Source organism: Galeopterus variegatus, unplaced genomic scaffold (assembly GCF_000696425.1).
Source record: "Galeopterus variegatus unplaced genomic scaffold, G_variegatus-3.0.2 Scaffold3192, whole genome shotgun sequence".
NCBI lineage: Eukaryota > Metazoa > Chordata > Mammalia > Dermoptera > Cynocephalidae > Galeopterus > Galeopterus variegatus.
In genome coordinates this window covers 386348-404892 of record NW_007729303.1, presented here as the reverse complement: position 1 = coordinate 404892, position 18545 = coordinate 386348, and the positions used below count along the sequence as shown (strand labels likewise).

At 39.1% G+C, this 18545-nt stretch overlaps 1 protein-coding gene across 1 annotated transcript in view; it reads left to right on the top strand.

Moving 5' to 3' along the window:
- The first annotated feature begins 715 nt into the window (after positions 1–715).
- DYX1C1 (dyslexia susceptibility 1 candidate 1) overlaps positions 716–18545 on the top strand; it is a 69072-nt gene continuing 51242 nt past the window's right edge. Inside the window, exons 1-3 of the mRNA XM_008584270.1 lie at positions 716–870; positions 1221–1368; positions 12043–12176. Of these exons, the coding sequence (XP_008582492.1) occupies positions 748–870; positions 1221–1368; positions 12043–12176 (405 nt within the window). The 5' untranslated portion in view covers positions 716–747. The remainder of the gene's footprint in view (positions 871–1220; positions 1369–12042; positions 12177–18545) is intronic.

Here is an 18545-nt window from a genome sequence, read left to right as displayed (position 1 = left end):
ATCTCACATTCCTTCAAAATGTAGGAAGGGACTACTTGTTTCTTTGCAGCACTAAAGTTCAAAGTCTTCTTAAGCAACTGTAAAATGTATCAGTGTAAATCCAATTTACCCTGGTATGGAGTTGTGGCAGAACATTTGTCAAGTGAGTCAAAGTGTCCTTTTTCCCCAGTTTTCAAACCTGGGAGCAACTCTACCTGGGTGCTTTTGGTGGCCTTCCAGTTGGTGGGATTTGGATGACTATAATAGTGCAGACAATCTTCCAGTATGTGTATACGATCAAGAAATTTCCTAAATAGGTACATCAAGTGGTGGTAACTCTTAGTAGCCTCAAATAACACAAACAAACAGAAGTCTGGGGCTCCAATGGCGCAAGGGCGTCGTGCCTGTTCCTCATGGGTTACACTTTCCTGCACCATAAGCCCACATCCGTTCTTCGCATTCTCAGGCTTAAAGCTCTTTTCTTTAAGCAAAAGCTGTGGACCGACTTCTTCAGACATTCGCTCACACCGTGAGGAAGAAAACACCCAAGAAGAAACCTAACTCCCCTGCGCAGGAGACCACGTGGCCACAAGCCCACCGGCGAGCTAGGCCGGGCGCGCCCGGGGCACGCTGGGATTAGGGAAGGGGGTGGGTGTCCGAGGCGTGACCCGACCCGGAAGAACTGGCGCGTAGTAACCCCAGCTTGCTTAGCAACCAAGCGGCCGCCGGTAGTCACCAGAACCGCCGACCTCTGGAGCCGCTGTCGGGATGCCCCTCCAGATCAGCGATTACAGCTGGCAGCAGACGAAGACTGCGGTCTTTGTCTCTCTGCCCCTCCGAGGTGTCTGCGTCAGAGACGCGGACGTATTCTGCACAGAAAACTATCTGAAGGTAGGAACGCGAGTCGTGCCTACCGGTCCCCCGGGAGTGTGGTCTGAAGCTTTTGCGAGAGCGCCGCTTGGCCTCCGCTTGGGCACGAGCGACAGGCGCGTCCTTGCAGATGACGTCCTAATTTTAAAAAGTGAATCCCGTACAGGTGACGTCTCATCTGTAGACAGATATCATCGAGTCAGAGATTACTTTTATCCAGGGCTTCCTCGTATGCCTTGCTAATCTTTAGCTACCTGGAATAAATTTAGTGGTACTTTAAGAAAATTATTTTGGCCTTCATCACGTATTTCTTAATGGCAGTATCTTTAATTTGTGTAACTAACAACTTCCGTTTTCTCCCTTCTGAATAGGTCAACTTTCCTCCATTTTTATTTGAGGTATTTCTCTATGCTCCCATAGACGATGCGAGCAGCAAAGCGAAGATTGGGAACGACACTATCGTCTTCACCCTGTATAAAAAAGAAGCGACAATGTGGGAGACCCTATCTGTGTCAGGGGGTAAGTTCTTTATTAAAAGATGTTCATCTGGTTGTGTTTTTTCCGTTTTATACCTTTTTTTTTTTTTCTTTTAATTTGAAACATCTGTATTGTGTAAAGGGAAGAAAGACGTTCTCTTTACTTTCCTAGATTCGGTAGCTGGGTCTATGAAATAAACTAATAACAGTCAGATTAACAGGAGAGAAGGTATACAAGTTTATTATTTTTTTTAAAATATTATTTGCTTGGGAGCATCACAAGAAAAAAAAAAAGTGAATACCCATGGTGAGATTTGAGAGCTTATAGGGGAGGAGGGGATGTGTAGGCCATTTAGGACAGTAAATGATTTTTAGCAAAGATGAATGGGTCCTTAGAAGAATAGATGGGAAATATTACAATTTGTAACCAAGTTGTCCAGGTATCCAAGTCAACTTTTAGTGTCCTGTCCTGTGATAAGAGTCAGTATTCTCTGGTTGATGAAACTCCACAGGGGGATTTGTGGCAATTGAATTCCTTTTGGAGAATCTGTTTTTAGGCAGATAAAAATTCAAAGAAAGCCTCTCTCTGCATTTGCTGTTTTTCAAGTCCTTTAAGCTCAAAATAATCAATATACCAAAGCAGCATATTTTGGGGTGGTATGTCCTGAACTCCTTCAATTGCTCTCGTAGGAAAAAAAAAAATAGGCATATCAACCTGTTTTAAATGATATAGTGGTGCAGCTGCTGCTAAAATAAGCTTCAAGATTGAATTACTCAAAGTTAAAGCACATTAAGCAGAAAATGTGTGCAGTATGTTAAGAGTTAAGCCCTCCCCTTTATTTCTTTTTTGAGAACTTACTTTGTATTAGGCATTAAAATATCTGTTAATCTTCTAAACAACTTATCACTTAGGTATTATTACCCTTTTTTACAGGTGAGGTATTGATGCACAGAAGGGTTGAGTAACTGGTAAAGGTCATAGCTAGTAACTGGCTGACTGGAATTGGGGCTTTAGCAGTTTCACTCTAAAGCAGTGGTTCTCAACTCTACCTACATATTTGAATTACCTATGGAATTTAAAAATAATACAGATGCCCGAAACTCACCTTAGACCAATCAAATCAGTTTCTGGGAATGGGACCCAGCTGTTGGTAGTTTTAAAAAGGCTTTCCAGGGATTATAATGTGCAGCCAAAATTGAGATCACAGCTAGTTCTCTATACTCTTAATCAGTACTCTGTTCTGCTGCCAAGATCAGCTTTGTGGGTGTACAAGGAGGGAGTTAAGGTATAATATCCTATGAATTGAGCAGGAACTTTGAAACCAAAAAACTGAAGCAGGCGATTTTATACAGTTTACAAAGAGTTTTATTAAAGGGTAACTTACATAAGGGGAGGTCGCACATGGTGAAGAATCAGATGTCTACAGCAGATGAGGGCTCTAGCTTTCTAGCTTCAGACAAAGCTTATGTAGCAAAAGCAGTGTTACCAAAAATAATGTCAAAGAAACAGCGTAAGAAAAATAAGTTGATAACATCACTTACCAGTTGTCCTATGATCTATGAAGCAGAGGTCTTGTGTGATGCTATGGTGCAGATTTCCTGACCCCACTTGCTGCATAAGTCGTCTACTCTCTTAAAACTATGCTCCTGTTTACACCTGCCCAAAGGTTACTACATAACTAGCCAGTGAAACAAAGGAGAGAGTTCAAGCGGGCATCAGCATGGCAGGTGGGATCAAAGATGGAGTCAGTCCTGTTCACTGTCCAACACTGTCCAACAGTGGGTCAATAATTGTCCTCTACTGCTTTAGCTCCATTCTCCTTCCTCTTCTAGTTGTCATGTTTTCTAGTACTTTGTATCTACTGCCTGGAATTTCTCTTAGACCTCTGGCATTAAGACTTGAGTGTGGACTATTGAGAATGGAAGGGATTGAAATCATTTTTTATATTAAGGCTTTCTTGGTATTTTGCAGAGGAATTTAAATTTTTGATCCCCAGGACCAGCACTGAGGAAGAATTTTTTTTTTGTAAGATCTGGTATTTAGCTCAGAGAATACTGGTTAAGGTAGGTTACCATAGCCAGGTTACTTTATTTCTTTAGCGAGTCCCAGACTATCTAAGGAGGGAGTTTTTTTGGTTTTTAATTAATTAATTAATTATTTTTTATTCTTATTATTTATCATTACACAATGTAATCATTTTTTGTGGCCCGAAGGAGTTTTTAACAACCGGATTCTTGGTCTTCCACCCCTGCCTTCCTTTGTGACTCAGTAAGTCTGTGATAGCGCCTGGGAATGTCATGGAAACACACCTAGAGTGTTCTGACTTCTTACCTAAGATGAATTGTGAACACTTTTATTTATTTCAACTCTTGTGGATAATCTCAATTTTGAAGTTGATCAGGATCAGAACCATTACCTACTATTATAATGATTTATTTTAAAATAGACAGGAAGGAGGGGGGGTGCAGGGGAACTCCCCAGGTGATTCTGATGACTGATTAGATTTGAAACCACTGACTTAGATGTTTGTGTGCACGTCTCTCTTCCCTGGTGGGCAACAGATTTTCCCAGGAAGTGTTTTGTCCACCGTCTTTTTAGGATATAGAGAAGAATTGTATCTGAAAACCTGTTGCTTTTCCCACAACATATTTTCTGAAATGGAGTACTTTCTTTTATGTCAGATTTCCTTCTTAACCTGGTGAATACCTTATCCAGAAGTGGGAAGGGGATTTTCTTTCCTAATCGTGATCTTTCTGTTTTACACATCTGCTTTCACTGAAAATCTACTTGATTCTCCTCTTCCACAGTCAACCATTCCAAATTTTGACCATTTGAACCAAAGATTGGAAAACTGTTTGTGTAAAGGACCATATTGTATTTTAGACTTTGCAAGCCATATGGTCTCTATCACATTTACTTAGCTCTGCGATTGTAGCACAAAAGCAGCCATAAATGATATGTATTTTAGGGACACTGAAATTTGAATTTCATCTAATTTTTATGTTACAAAACAGTCTTTTGATTTTTTAAAAAATGTAAAATTTAAAAAAAATTTATAAATTTTAAAATTTGCAAATTTTTAAAATGTAAAAANATAATTTTCCTTCTAATAATTTGTGTACAACGTGAGAGCAAGAGTCATTGCGTTCTGGCACTTAGCTGCAGGCTATGTGGTTTGGGTTATAGAAGAGAACACGTTTTTAAAGTCAAAGTCTTAACAAAATGGAGTCACTTCTGTTCAGGCTGTTACACCAGTATTCAAAGTTACTGGAAGCTTGAGATGGTGAACTGCTAAAATTGGTTAAGGTAGTGAGGGTTGTCGTGTTTGGGGGAAAAGATGATTTTCCCCCCAAGTTTGCTGCTCCTAAACTTTCCTCAAGTAATTTCTCAAGGGCTTTGAAATTTGTGTTAATGGCCCCCCAAAGTAAACAGTTTAAAATCCAAATCTTTAGGTGGTAAGTAACGTGCAGGTGCTTAATTATCGTATAAATTCACCATGTTAGCATCATATCCCAGTAACTTACAAAACAGGTCTACAGAAAGCAGCCTGGGGAAAGAACATTGCAACAGGAGGGAAGAGATCAGGATTTCAGTCATGGTTCTGCTAGTAACCTATGTGACAATGGGTTTAAGTATATGTATCTCACATTCCTTCAAAATGTAGGAAGGGACTACTTGTTTCTTTGCAGCACTAAAGTTCAGAGTCTTCTTAAGCAACTGTAAAATGTATCAGTGTAAATCCAATTTACCCTGCTATCGAGTTGTGGCAGAGCATTTGTCAAGCGAGTCAAAGTGTCCTTTTTCCCCAGTTTTCAAACCTGGGAGCAACTCTACCTGGGTGCTTTTGGTGGCCTTCCAGTTGGTGGGATTTGGACGACTATAATAGTGCAGACAATCTTCCAGTATGTGTATACGATCAAGAAATTTCCTAAATAGGTACATCAAGTGGTGGTAACTCTTAATAGCCTCAAATAACACAAACAGAAGTCTGGGGCTCCAATGGCGCAAGGGAGTCGCACCTGTTCCTCATGGGTTACACTTTCCTGCACCATAAGCCCACATCCGTTCTTTGCATTCTCAGGCTTAAAGCTCTTTTCTTTAAGCAAAAGCTGTGGACCGACTTCTTCAGACATTCGCTCACACCGTGAGGAAGAAAACACCCAAGAAGAAACCTAACTCCCCTGCGCAGGAGACCACGTGGCCACAAGCCCACCGGCGAGCTAGGCCGGGCGCGCCCGGGGCACGCTGGGATTAGGGAAGGGGTGGGTGTCCGAGGCGTGACCCGACCCGGAAGAACTGGCGCGTAGTAACCCCAGCTTGCTTAGCAACCAAGCGGCCGCCGGTAGTCACCAGAACCGCCGACCTCTGGAGCCGCTGTCGGGATGCCCCTCCAGATCAGCGATTACAGCTGGCAGCAGACGAAGACTGCGGTCTTTGTCTCTCTGCCCCTCCGAGGTGTCTGCGTCAGAGACGCGGACGTATTCTGCACAGAAAACTATCTGAAGGTAGGAACGCGAGTCGTGCCTACCGGTCCCCCGGGAGTGTGGTCTGAAGCTTTTGCGAGAGCGCCGCTTGGCCTCCGCTTGGGCACGAGCGACAGGCGCGTCCTTGCAGATGACGTCCTAATTTTAAAAAGTGAATCCCGTACAGGTGACGTCTCATCTGTAGACAGATATCATCGAGTCAGAGATTACTTTTATCCAGGGCTTCCTCGTATGCCTTGCTAATCTTTAGCTCTATTTATCCATGGGTTAGACTAGAACTTTTTGTTTTTTAAATCTAATAAGAAGTACAGTTTAAGACTTTAAGCTTGAATTAATTTCAAGGTTTATGAAACACTGTTTAGATAAATACATAAGTCATGAAAGAATGTCTAAAAAATTAATGATGTTTTAAATTGGTATCAGCTGATTTAATGATTCAGTAATAAAACTTGTCAAGTTCTTGTTAAGGTATCATTTAAAGAGTATAGAAGTTTAGTAAGATTATGGTAGTCAGAAGAACAATTTCACTGCAGGTATGTATGTGCTTAGCAAAGTGATTGATAACGGATTTTCCTGAAACCCCCAGACAGCACAAAGTATCCCTTTTATTATTGTCTCCCATACATACATAGTCTCACTTGTACGAATATTTTTATATAGTGGGAGATTTAGACTTTAAAATTTTATCTGAAAGGAATGCATAAACCCTGACTGTTGAAGACACATGAGAGTTTGAAACAATATGGTAAAAGTAGGAATAGAAGGGCCGAGCCCGTGGTGCACTCGGGAGAGTGTGGTGCTGGGAGCGCAGCGACGCTCCCGCCGCGGGTTCGGATCCTATATAGGAATGGCCGGTGCGCTCACTGGCTGAGCGCGTTGTGGGTGACACCACACCAAGGGTTGCGATCCCCTTACCGGTCATGAAAAAAGACCAAAAAAAAAGTAGGAATAGAAAAAAAGGGGTCAAATGCCAAAAGCAATATGAAAAAAAGGAAAAAAAAAAAATAGGCATATCAACCTGTTTTAAATGATATAGTGGTGCAGCTGCTGCTAAAATAAGCTTCAAGATTGAATTACTCAAAGTTAAAGCACATTAAGCAGAAAATGTGTGCAGTATGTTAAGAGTTAAGCCCTCCCCTTTATTTCTTTTTTGAGAACTTACTTTGTATTAGGCATTAAAATATCTGTTAATCTTCTAAACAACTTATCACTTAGGTATTATTACCCTTTTTTACAGGTGAGGTATTGATGCACAGAAGGGTTGAGTAACTGGTAAAGGTCATAGCTAGTAACTGGCTGACTGGAATTGGGGCTTTAGCAGTTTCACTCTAAAGCAGTGGTTCTCAACTCTACCTACATATTTGAATTACCTATGGAATTTAAAAATAATACAGATGCCCGAAACTCACCTTAGACCAATCAAATCAGTTTCTGGGAATGGGACCCAGCTGTTGGTAGTTTTAAAAAGGCTTTCCAGGGATTATAATGTGCAGCCAAAATTGAGATCACAGCTAGTTCTCTATACTCTTAATCAGTACTCTGTTCTGCTGCCAAGATCAGCTTTGTGGGTGTACAAGGAGGGAGTTAAGGTATAATATCCTATGAATTGAGCAGGAACTTTGAAACCAAAAAACTGAAGCAGGCGATTTTATACAGTTTACAAAGAGTTTTATTAAAGGGTAACTTACATAAGGGGAGGTCGCACATGGTGAAGAATCAGATGTCTACAGCAGATGAGGGCTCTAGCTTTCTAGCTTCAGACAAAGCTTATGTAGCAAAAGCAGTGTTACCAAAAATAATGTCAAAGAAACAGCGTAAGAAAAATAAGTTGATAACATCACTTACCAGTTGTCCTATGATCTATGAAGCAGAGGTCTTGTGTGATGCTATGGTGCAGATTTCCTGACCCCACTTGCTGCATAAGTCGTCTACTCTCTTAAAACTATGCTCCTGTTTACACCTGCCCAAAGGTTACTACATAACTAGCCAGTGAAACAAAGGAGAGAGTTCAAGCGGGCATCAGCATGGCAGGTGGGATCAAAGATGGAGTCAGTCCTGTTCACTGTCCAACACTGTCCAACAGTGGGTCAATAATTGTCCTCTACTGCTTTAGCTCCATTCTCCTTCCTCTTCTAGTTGTCATGTTTTCTAGTACTTTGTATCTACTGCCTGGAATTTCTCTTAGACCTCTGGCATTAAGACTTGAGTGTGGACTATTGAGAATGGAAGGGATTGAAATCATTTTTTATATTAAGGCTTTCTTGGTATTTTGCAGAGGAATTTAAATTTTTGATCCCCAGGACCAGCACTGAGGAAGAATTTTTTTTTTGTAAGATCTGGTATTTAGCTCAGAGAATACTGGTTAAGGTAGGTTACCATAGCCAGGTTACTTTATTTCTTTAGCGAGTCCCAGACTATCTAAGGAGGGAGTTTTTTTGGTTTTTAATTAATTAATTAATTATTTTTTATTCTTATTATTTATCATTACACAATGTAATCATTTTTTGTGGCCCGAAGGAGTTTTTAACAACCGGATTCTTGGTCTTCCACCCCTGCCTTCCTTTGTGACTCAGTAAGTCTGTGATAGCGCCTGGGAATGTCATGGAAACACACCTAGAGTGTTCTGACTTCTTACCTAAGATGAATTGTGAACACTTTTATTTATTTCAACTCTTGTGGATAATCTCAATTTTGAAGTTGATCAGGATCAGAACCATTACCTACTATTATAATGATTTATTTTAAAATAGACAGGAAGGAGGGGGGGTGCAGGGGAACTCCCCAGGTGATTCTGATGACTGATTAGATTTGAAACCACTGACTTAGATGTTTGTGTGCACGTCTCTCTTCCCTGGTGGGCAACAGATTTTCCCAGGAAGTGTTTTGTCCACCGTCTTTTTAGGATATAGAGAAGAATTGTATCTGAAAACCTGTTGCTTTTCCCACAACATATTTTCTGAAATGGAGTACTTTCTTTTATGTCAGATTTCCTTCTTAACCTGGTGAATACCTTATCCAGAAGTGGGAAGGGGATTTTCTTTCCTAATCGTGATCTTTCTGTTTTACACATCTGCTTTCACTGAAAATCTACTTGATTCTCCTCTTCCACAGTCAACCATTCCAAATTTTGACCATTTGAACCAAAGATTGGAAAACTGTTTGTGTAAAGGACCATATTGTATTTTAGACTTTGCAAGCCATATGGTCTCTATCACATTTACTTAGCTCTGCGATTGTAGCACAAAAGCAGCCATAAATGATATGTATTTTAGGGACACTGAAATTTGAATTTCATCTAATTTTTATGTTACAAAACAGTCTTTTGATTTTTTAAAAAATGTAAAATTTAAAAAAAATTTATAAATTTTAAAATTTGCAAATTTTTAAAATGTAAAAAAATTTCATCTAATTTTTATGTTACAAAACAGTCTTTTGATTTTTTAAAAAATGTAAAATTTAGAAAAATTTATAAATTTTAAAATTTGCAAATTTTTAAAATGTAAAAATTTTTAAAATTGATATTTTAAAAATGTAAAAAATATTTATAGCTTATTGGCTGTGGGAAAACAGGCAGCAGATCGGATTTGGTCTGTGGACCATAGTTTGCCAAACTCTGATTTATACTAATCAAAACAGTCTTAAAATTGACTTATATAACAATTGATGACTATTGTTTCAACTTCAGAAACCTGGTTTGAGATTCCTTTAGAAATTAAACTCAGTTTCACTTGCAATTCAGCGAGATAACTTATTTAATAATCTTTTTTTCACTTAAAGTATTGTGGAGCTCCAGTCTGTACTCCAAGCCTGTCTGCCTCATTATTCAAAACATATTTGCCCCATTTTTTCCTGAAGTTCCTTCCTGATACACTCTTCATTTCTTTTAGATGTGGGGCACTTCATTTGGAAAGTTGATGTTCTTTTAATTATCTCTGCCCCTGAAGCTGGTCTGTCTGCCTCTCTATTTCTAAACATGGGGAGAGTTGGAGGGAGGCTTCAGACCTAATTCCAGTCCTAATTCCCAGCCAAAATCTTAGATGAATAAAAATTGCATACTTTTTACTTACCTGTAACTGAAATGTAACATCCCTTTCAATTATAAATGTAGGCAACAAACATCAGTAGTGTCTTCATCTGTTAGGGCTGCTGTAACAAAATACATAAACTGGGGAGCTTATAAACAACAGAAATTCTTTTCTTACAGTTGAGTAGGATGGGAGTACAAGATCAAGGCACTGGCTGATTTGGTGTCTTGTGAGAGCCCATTTTCTCATAGATGGCAACTCTTCACTGTGTCCTCACATGGTTGAAAGGGTAAAGCAACTCTCTGGGGCCTCCTTTATAAGGATTTACCTCCCAAAAGGCCCCACCTCTAAATACTATCACACTGGGGGTTAGGATTTTAACATGAATTTCGAGGGAAACAAACATTCGGACCATAGCAAGTAGTATCAACAAAAATCACAAAGATGTTCGTATCATAGATACCTCTTTTATACTCATCATTACTTGGAAATTATAGTATTTATTAGACTTGTTGCAAATATTATTTAATACATTAATAAAGAAGCACATATTAGTGTATTATGAATTTATTTTTTTTAATCTTAGAAGCATTTTAGTATAACTGAGTTTCTTTGTAAGCCTGTGTATTTTATTTCATATATTTTAAGACATTATGGAGGAGTCCATTGTCTTTACTACTCTGCCTATGGGTCTGCTGCACAAAAAAAGTTAAGAACACATACCCAGGGCCTGATTCATCCCTCCGTCCTTCAATTCATTCTCCCACTTCCACCTTCCCCACCCCCACCCCTAGCTTTTCTTCTCTCTCCTCATTTTTTCTCCTCAAAGGCTAGATCCCTTCTCTCAGGGCTTGCTCCCTTCCCTCAAGGCTTGGTCCTTCCTTCCCTAAGATAATTTATTTACTAATGGATCACAGCCTGTGGTTTATAAAATATTGAGTCACACTGAATATAAAAATAATTGTGAATGGTAAAGTTCTATATATAATGTGTCATGTTACTTTATAACTTTTCTTAGGGCTGGTCCTGTACTTACTCTTCATATGTATAAATTACCACTTTATGTTTGCAAAGGTGATTTATCATTTCAGGTGATCTCAACCCATCTGCTCTTCCAGGAGACCCCATAGTGATGATTTATTGTGATCAGGCTGATAAGCAAATAGCCTTAGTTCTCAATAGAGAGGGAAGAGGACAAATGTGTTCTCCTGCCACCCCCCCACCGCACGTCCTCCCTCTCCCTCTCATTCCCCCTTCTCTCTCATTCCTTACCCCTCTTGTGTCCCTCCCCCATTCGTTCCCCTCCTCACCTCATTCTGTAGTAATTCATTCTTATTATGGTTAATTGCTTACCTTTTAATATTACCTTCTTGGCCAGTTTTTTTTTTTTTTTTTAAGATTTGAACAAGCAGAAAATATTTAATCTGCAGAAAGAGAGAACAGGTATTTCTTGCATGCTTTTTTAAAAAATTAGCATATTCATTGTTACTAATCATACTTATTCTTTATGCCCCTTATCCAATCTCTCTCCTCCCCTGTCTAATAACCATAGATTTGTTCTCTCCATCTGATAGATTAACTGTTGCTCTGTTTGTTCGTTGTCTAGATGATCTGTCCAGTGCTGAGGCAGGTGTGACCAAGTCCTTCCCTATTATTGTAAATCAGATGCTTCTTCTGTTACTCATGAGTGTGCTTTGTGGAGAGAGAAGACCTGTTCTTTTTCTTTTTTTTTTTTTTTTTGTTTTGGTTGCCACTGGTGCCTCTCCTTGTGTCAGTGCAGTTCAGAGTCTGGCGTGCCATCTGCATGGTGGCTGTGACTACAGCTATAGAGACTAGCTGCTTTTGTGGCAATCATGGCAATTGGGGTGGCTATGGTGGGCTTCCTGCGTGGAAATGGTGTTTTTGGTGTACTCTTTACCTGGTTGTGGCTGGGTTCCAGCTTCACTGAGATCTGTGCCTTAGGACTCTGGCGGGGCCTGAGGCGGTGGCGGCAGCTTGCCTAGTTATGGCTGGGTTCGGCTTCCCCTGGCTCCATGTCTCAGGCCCCCAGCTGGTCCTCTTGGCCAGTTTGATATTGAATGTTTTCATTCTTTTTTGTGAAGTTGGATCAAAAGAAATCTCATCCGAGATCAGCGAGTTAAATTGTTTTCTCCTAAGTAAAACAAATTAATTATAATCCTAATATAGTAATATTCTTTACGTTTTAGTTGACAAAGAGATGATGCAAAAAATAAGAGAAAAATCTATTTTACAAGCACAAGAGAAAGCAAAAGAAGCTATGGAAGCAAAAGCTGCAGCAAAGAGGGAAGATCAAAAATATGCACTAAATGTCATGATGAAGGTAAGTTGCAGATTGACAGGAAAGTCTTCTAAAGAGGTAATAGTAAACTATGTAAGGATAATTAGTTCCAACCACTGTATTTCCTTAGCATTTTCTTCATACTTGGGTTATAGTATGAACTATCTGCTACCACGTGTTCCTGAAAATCTGCATGAAAGTTGAGGGTATAAAAGTTGGATGATAGATTTACTTGTTTCAGGAAGAGGTGTTCTAATTTTAGGGGAGTAGAAAAATTATAAAGTTTCTATGATGTGCGTGTTCTAACTTTTAAAAAAATCTTCGAATAATGGACACAATTGTTTAAAACAAAAAAAGCATACATTAAACCCTAAATATTGACAGATTAATTCCTTTTTAACTGTTGAAACATTCAAGTGAAAGCTTTTATCAGTAATACATTTTTTGAGATATAATTAATGTACCATACAATTCACCCATTCGAAAGTGTACAATTTAGTGGTTTTGACTATTACCTGTCAATTTTAGAACATTTTCATCACCCCCAAAAGAAACGCAATGCCCATTAACAGTCATTCCTCATTCCTGTAAACCCTAGTTGTAGGTAACTAGTAATCTACTTTCTGTCTCTATAGATTTGCCTACTGTAATTTTTACAAGTAATTTCTTATCTCAAATTCTCTTTTGAACATCTTGAAGTGATTAAGGAATCTATAATAAGCACTATCTTATCAAGAGCTCTATGGACGCAGGACTCTTCTTTTGCATTTGCATCACTTGTATTTGTTTTTTATAATCAGCAGTTCATGATTCCAAAAATTTCTCCACTTCTTTTATCACCTCTACTTGACTTTTAAATATAGCTTATGGTTACATGCCTTGTCTTTTACTTAGTAATCAGCTGGCCCAAGACTCCTGCCTTCAGTATATTTGATGATTTTCATCTTTTCTTGATTGTTTTATCACAGATATCAGCCTTTTGATTTTATCATTTTCCTGAATTTAAAAAAAATAAAAGCAAAATAATCTAAAACTTTTGGTAATAGGTAAATATTTAATGAACTAATAAAATAGTTAAATAATGGCACGGATACTGCTCTATTGATAAATATGACAAAACTGAACAATTGACTGGCAGGCAGCACCACCATGCTACTCTATCTTGATGTTATTAGGCTACTGATGAATGAAAGCCTGACTTTGATATTTGGAAAGTTGGTTTAGGAGCATTTATGTATAAAATATAAAGATGTGGATTACATTAAAGTGGATAGAACTTATGAAAGCCTGTAGCCTGTATGCAAACTGTCTGTTTTTTTCCTTCCCTCAGTAGTGCTGAGAGTTGGTACTATGTTTTCTTTCATCTTTATTATACTCATTTCCAAGTAGATGATAGGTGCTCAAATACTTGAATCAATTAAAATGGATACAATGCTCTAGTAACATGTACTCATAGCAAAATTCTACTTTGATGGATAACTGAAGCTATTTTTACTCTGTCTAATCTTAGACACTTTTCAGAAATGAACTTTGATGAACCAATAATAGTAGATGAAGAGATATGAAAACAAAACAAAAGGCAACCTGTTATTAACCTAAACAATTTACCAAAAGTAGTAGTTTTTAAGTGGTCTCATTTTAAAAATAATCAGCAGAGTTAGAGCTAAGACGCTCTATGTCAGTTTGCTATGCTGTGTGTGTTAGTCTGCTCAGGCTGCCATAACAAAATACTGCAGACGGCATGGCTTACCCAACAGAAATTTATTTTCTCATTGTTCTTGAAGCTAGAAGACCCAGATCAAGGTCTGGTAGGGTCTCTTTCAGGTGGTGTTCTCTTCCGGTTTTGCAGGCCTTCCTGCTGTGTTCTCATTTCTCATTGTTCTTGAAGCTAGAAGACCCAGATCAAGGTCTGGTAGGGTCTCTTTCAGGTGGGATTCTCTTCCGGTTTTGCAGGCCTTCCTGCTGTGTTCTCACATAGCAGAGAGAGAGCGCACAAGTGAGCTCTGTTGTGAGGACAATAATCCTATTAGATAAGGGTCCCACTCAAATAGCCTCATTTAACCTTAATTCTTCCTTAGAAGCCCCATCTCCAAATAGAGCCACACTAAGGGTTAGGGCTTCAACATATGAATTTTGGAGAGACACATTCAGTCTATAAAACAGTGTAACAAACCATCCAAAATTTAATGCCTTAAAACAACAAACATTTATTTCTTAAGATTCTGTGTGTTGTTTAGGTAGTTCTTATGATTTGGGGCTGATTCAATTGTGACTGGATGTTCTAGGATGGCCTGACTCACATGTCTAGAGCCTTGACTATCTGAGCTGGAGCCTCTTTCCATGTGGTATCTCATCCTTCAGGAGCCTAGCCCAGGCTTCTTTCCTTGGTAGTCTTAAGGTTCCCAGTATCAAGAGAGGGAAAGCCCTAATGCACAAGCGCTTTTAAAGCCTTTGCTATGTCATATTTGCTAATGTCCCATTAGCCAAAGCAAGTCACATAGCCAAGTCCAGATTCAAGAATGGGAGAAATAGTTTATACCTCTTCTTGGAAAGAGGGATTAAATCACATCTCAAAGGTGTATGCATATAGGGATTGGGGGAATTTGTGGCCATTTTACAATTTACTCAATTTGTTTGAGTTGAAAAGAGCAGGGGTCAAACAATAAAGAGAATTAGACTCATCTAGCAGAAAAAGTTCAGAGATGGACTAGTATGGTTAAATCAAGGATCTGACTCTATCTGTTTGCAGTATATCCCTAGCACTGCCTTTTCTTTGCTTCGTCCTTTGGTGTATAGTGAGATGATTCACCTCTGCACTTAACAGGGCCCAGAGGAAGATAAGCCACCTATTCTTTTGACTGCCTTTTAATCCCCGTAAAACAATTGCTTCAGATATTGTAGAATTGTCGTAACAATGATAATCATGTTCATATGAATCTTACTTTAAGTCTTTATTGCTTCAAACTTGGTTTACTGCATTATCTTCTCTGTATCCTTGCTGCTGATCTATCATTCATTCATTCATTCAACAGACATTTGTTGAACACTGTGAAAGGTGCTGAGACAACTGAAAAAGCTAGTGTTCACTGTCAGTTTACCTATAGTCTATAGAGGGTGACAGACAATAAAAATCAAAGATTACACCAAGTATGCATAAGGGATCATTGGAGAATAAAGAGAAAACACTGGCAAAAGATTGGTATCTCAGCCTCAGAGTATGGTCAGGAAATTTGAGGCAGCGTTGTTTGTGCTGAATCCTAGAGAGTTCTGCAGTTAACTGGGAAATAAATGGGAAAATGTCATTAGAGACAGCTTGGATAATTGTATGACAGAATATGGTACAGTGAAGGAATATTTATTGGTCAGGAATAAAATCTTAAGATACTGAAAAATTTCTTGAAGGGATTCTTAAGGGATTTTTAGCATGAATGTAAAATTAATTGGGTTTTATTTTAGAAAGGTCATTCTGACTAATGAGTTTGAAGAGGTTGCAGGGTAGAGGCAGAGGTTTTGTATTTTTAAGATGGAAGGATTTTGAGCATATATAGTGTTGAAGAAAGCCAGTAAAAAGGGAGAGGTTGGTAATTCAATCAAGAAAGGGTATTAATGATGAAGCAGTTTTCTTGTGGTGGGATAAAGGTAGGAACAGGTGAAAAAATTAGTCGTAGGTAACGGAGATATTTTATCTTTTGACACTAGAGGGCAGGAACAAGGAGCAAATTCATAAGGTTTGGAAAATTCTTAGGCAAACAGATAGTTAAAGGAATCCTTTGTTTTCTGTCCTCCTGCATTCCCCTCCCCTCTCCTTTTGACTTTCTCAGCTATCTGTCTTCTACTTTTACATGTTTAGCATTTTCCCTGTAAACCTATTTTATTTTTATTTATTATTTTTTATTGGTTTATAGTTGATTGTACATATCTGTGGGGCACAGCATTGAATATCAACACCTGTGAGCAATACGTGATGTTCAAATCATGATAATTAGCATACTCAACATTATACAATCTAATTGATTTTCCATTATTTTTTATTGGTTTATAGTTGATTGTACATATCTGTGGGGCACAGCATTGAATATCAATACCTGTGAGCAATACGTGATGTTCAAATCATGATAATTAGCATACTCAACATTATACAATCTAATTGATTTTCGTAGCCCTTTACTAATTCCTCCCTTACTCCCCCTTTCCCTCCTCCTTTCCCACCTCTGTTAGCCTCAGTTCTGTTCTTGTCTTTTCAAAGTTCAATGTATTATTGTGATTGTTGTATCTTTCTTTCTTTTTTAATGTATTTGTTTATTTTTTATTTTTTTAGCTCCCACTTACAAGTGAGGACATGAGGTATTTCTCTTCCTGTCCCTGGCTTATTTCATTTAACATAATTTTCTCCAAGTTCATCCATATTGTGTGAATGGCAGTATTTCATTCTTTTTTATGGCAGAGTAGTATCCATTTTGTATATATATCACATTTTCCTTATCCAGTTATCTGACAACGGACATTTAGGTTGGTTCCAACTCCTGGCTGCAATAAACATGGGAGTACAGGTATCCCTTCGACATGATGATTTCTATTCCTTTGGGCATATACCCAGCCATGGGATTGCTGGATTGTACAGCAGTTCTATCTGTAGTTGTTTGAGGAATCTCCATTCAGTTTTCCATTATGGCTGCACCAATTTATTGTCCCATCAACAGTGTAGGAGTATCCCCTTTCTCTGCATCCTCGCCAGCATTTGTTATTCTCTGTCTTCTTGATAATAGACAGTCTCACTGGGGCATTTAAGGGTTTATGAAAATAAAAGCTACAAAAATTTATAAGGAAAATATATAATAAGATAACCAGCATTCTAACACTTAATAGTTAGGTAATTAAAAAAACAAAGTGACTAGGAGAATGAACAAGGTAGTCCCAATTGGATTTGGTCTATAGATCTTCTCATATGAAAAGATATATAAACATAAAAAGGTAAAAAATAAAATTCAAAAAGAAATAGTTACACAAAGACAGTACAGTAGCAGCATAATTGTTTTATGATGGCAATAACTAATAATAATAATTAATAACAAATAACATGAGAATAAAGATTTCACATGTAAAGAGTAGGCCAAGAGATAGCTACAAAATTTATCAGGAGGTACCTACAAAATGTAATATTTAATAAAAGTTGATGATCTTCAGCATTTTCTGTTTTTTTAAAAAATTTATTTATTAATATTATTATTTTACATTCTAAGATGTTATTGTGGATCAGTTGGGGGGAAGGGGGAGGGGAAGGGGGAAGAAAACAGGGTGGGAAGAGTAGGAAGGAAGCGGGGCTTGGTCGAGGTTCATAACACCCCCCTCATTTCAGCAGGGGAGACCAGGTGAGTTCCAGCGGTGTCTTGGTGGTCATCACTGGGTGGCTTGCGGATGTCAGGGGGGCACGGCTGAGGCCATTGGCCCACCACCACCCTGGCTCAGGAGCCCAGAGCACTTCCTGTTGTGGCTCAGTGGTCATTGCTGGGCTGGTTGCGAATGTTGGGGGTTACGTGGCTGAGGTCTATGGCCCTCCCTGCTCCCTGGCTTGGGAGCCTAGGGGGCTTCCAGTCCTTCTAAGTTTTATAGGTGATCATAGGTGGTGTTAGACTTTTACTACTTAATATTAGAGTTCGTCCCTGATCTGTGGGTATTTTGTTTTTTCTTTTAGTTCTGTGTTGGATTATTTGCTATTCCTACCACTTAAACTGCACCAGAACTAATTTGTTGTCCTTTGCTTACTTCTAAAATGGGGGAACTTCCTGTGGGGACCAGCACTTGCGCCCTGTGGTTGAGCTAAATTGTTGCTTTGCTGCTGATTCCCTGGGGAAGGCTTTTTGTGCAGCTCAGGTTTTAATGGTTGGCCCTGAAAGCACTTCCGGGTCTTGTGAGTTCTTGTGCACCTGGATTGTGTGGAAACTCTGGTCTGGGCCTGAGGTTTTTCAGCAAACTGCACCCCCTGCGGTTTTACATTCCTGATCAGTCTCAACTGAGTGATCCTGTGCTGACTGGAGGGTGGATCAGCTTTCCTTGCCACAGTGTTCCCCCAGTGGCCAGTCTCCCCTGCCCCCTGCATTCCAAACACTTCCCATGGGGCAGGTGATGTGCTGGTCCCTTGCAATGACTCACTGGCATCTGAGTGGCTCTTTTTTTTAATTGTCTGTGGCTCCTCGCTCCTATGTGGGTCCATGGAAATCCTGTTAGTTGTCTTGCTGGCCTGGAGGCCACCAAGGCCCTCTTCTTCCCTGCTGCCTCTAAGCAACTGCATATGAAGGGCACAGCTGTGGCTTTTGACAGCTCTTGTTTTTTTTTTTCCTTTTTGTCTTTTTTTGTGACCGGCAACGGATCGCAACCCTCAGTGTCGCACCCGTACCGGACCGGGACCGGCAA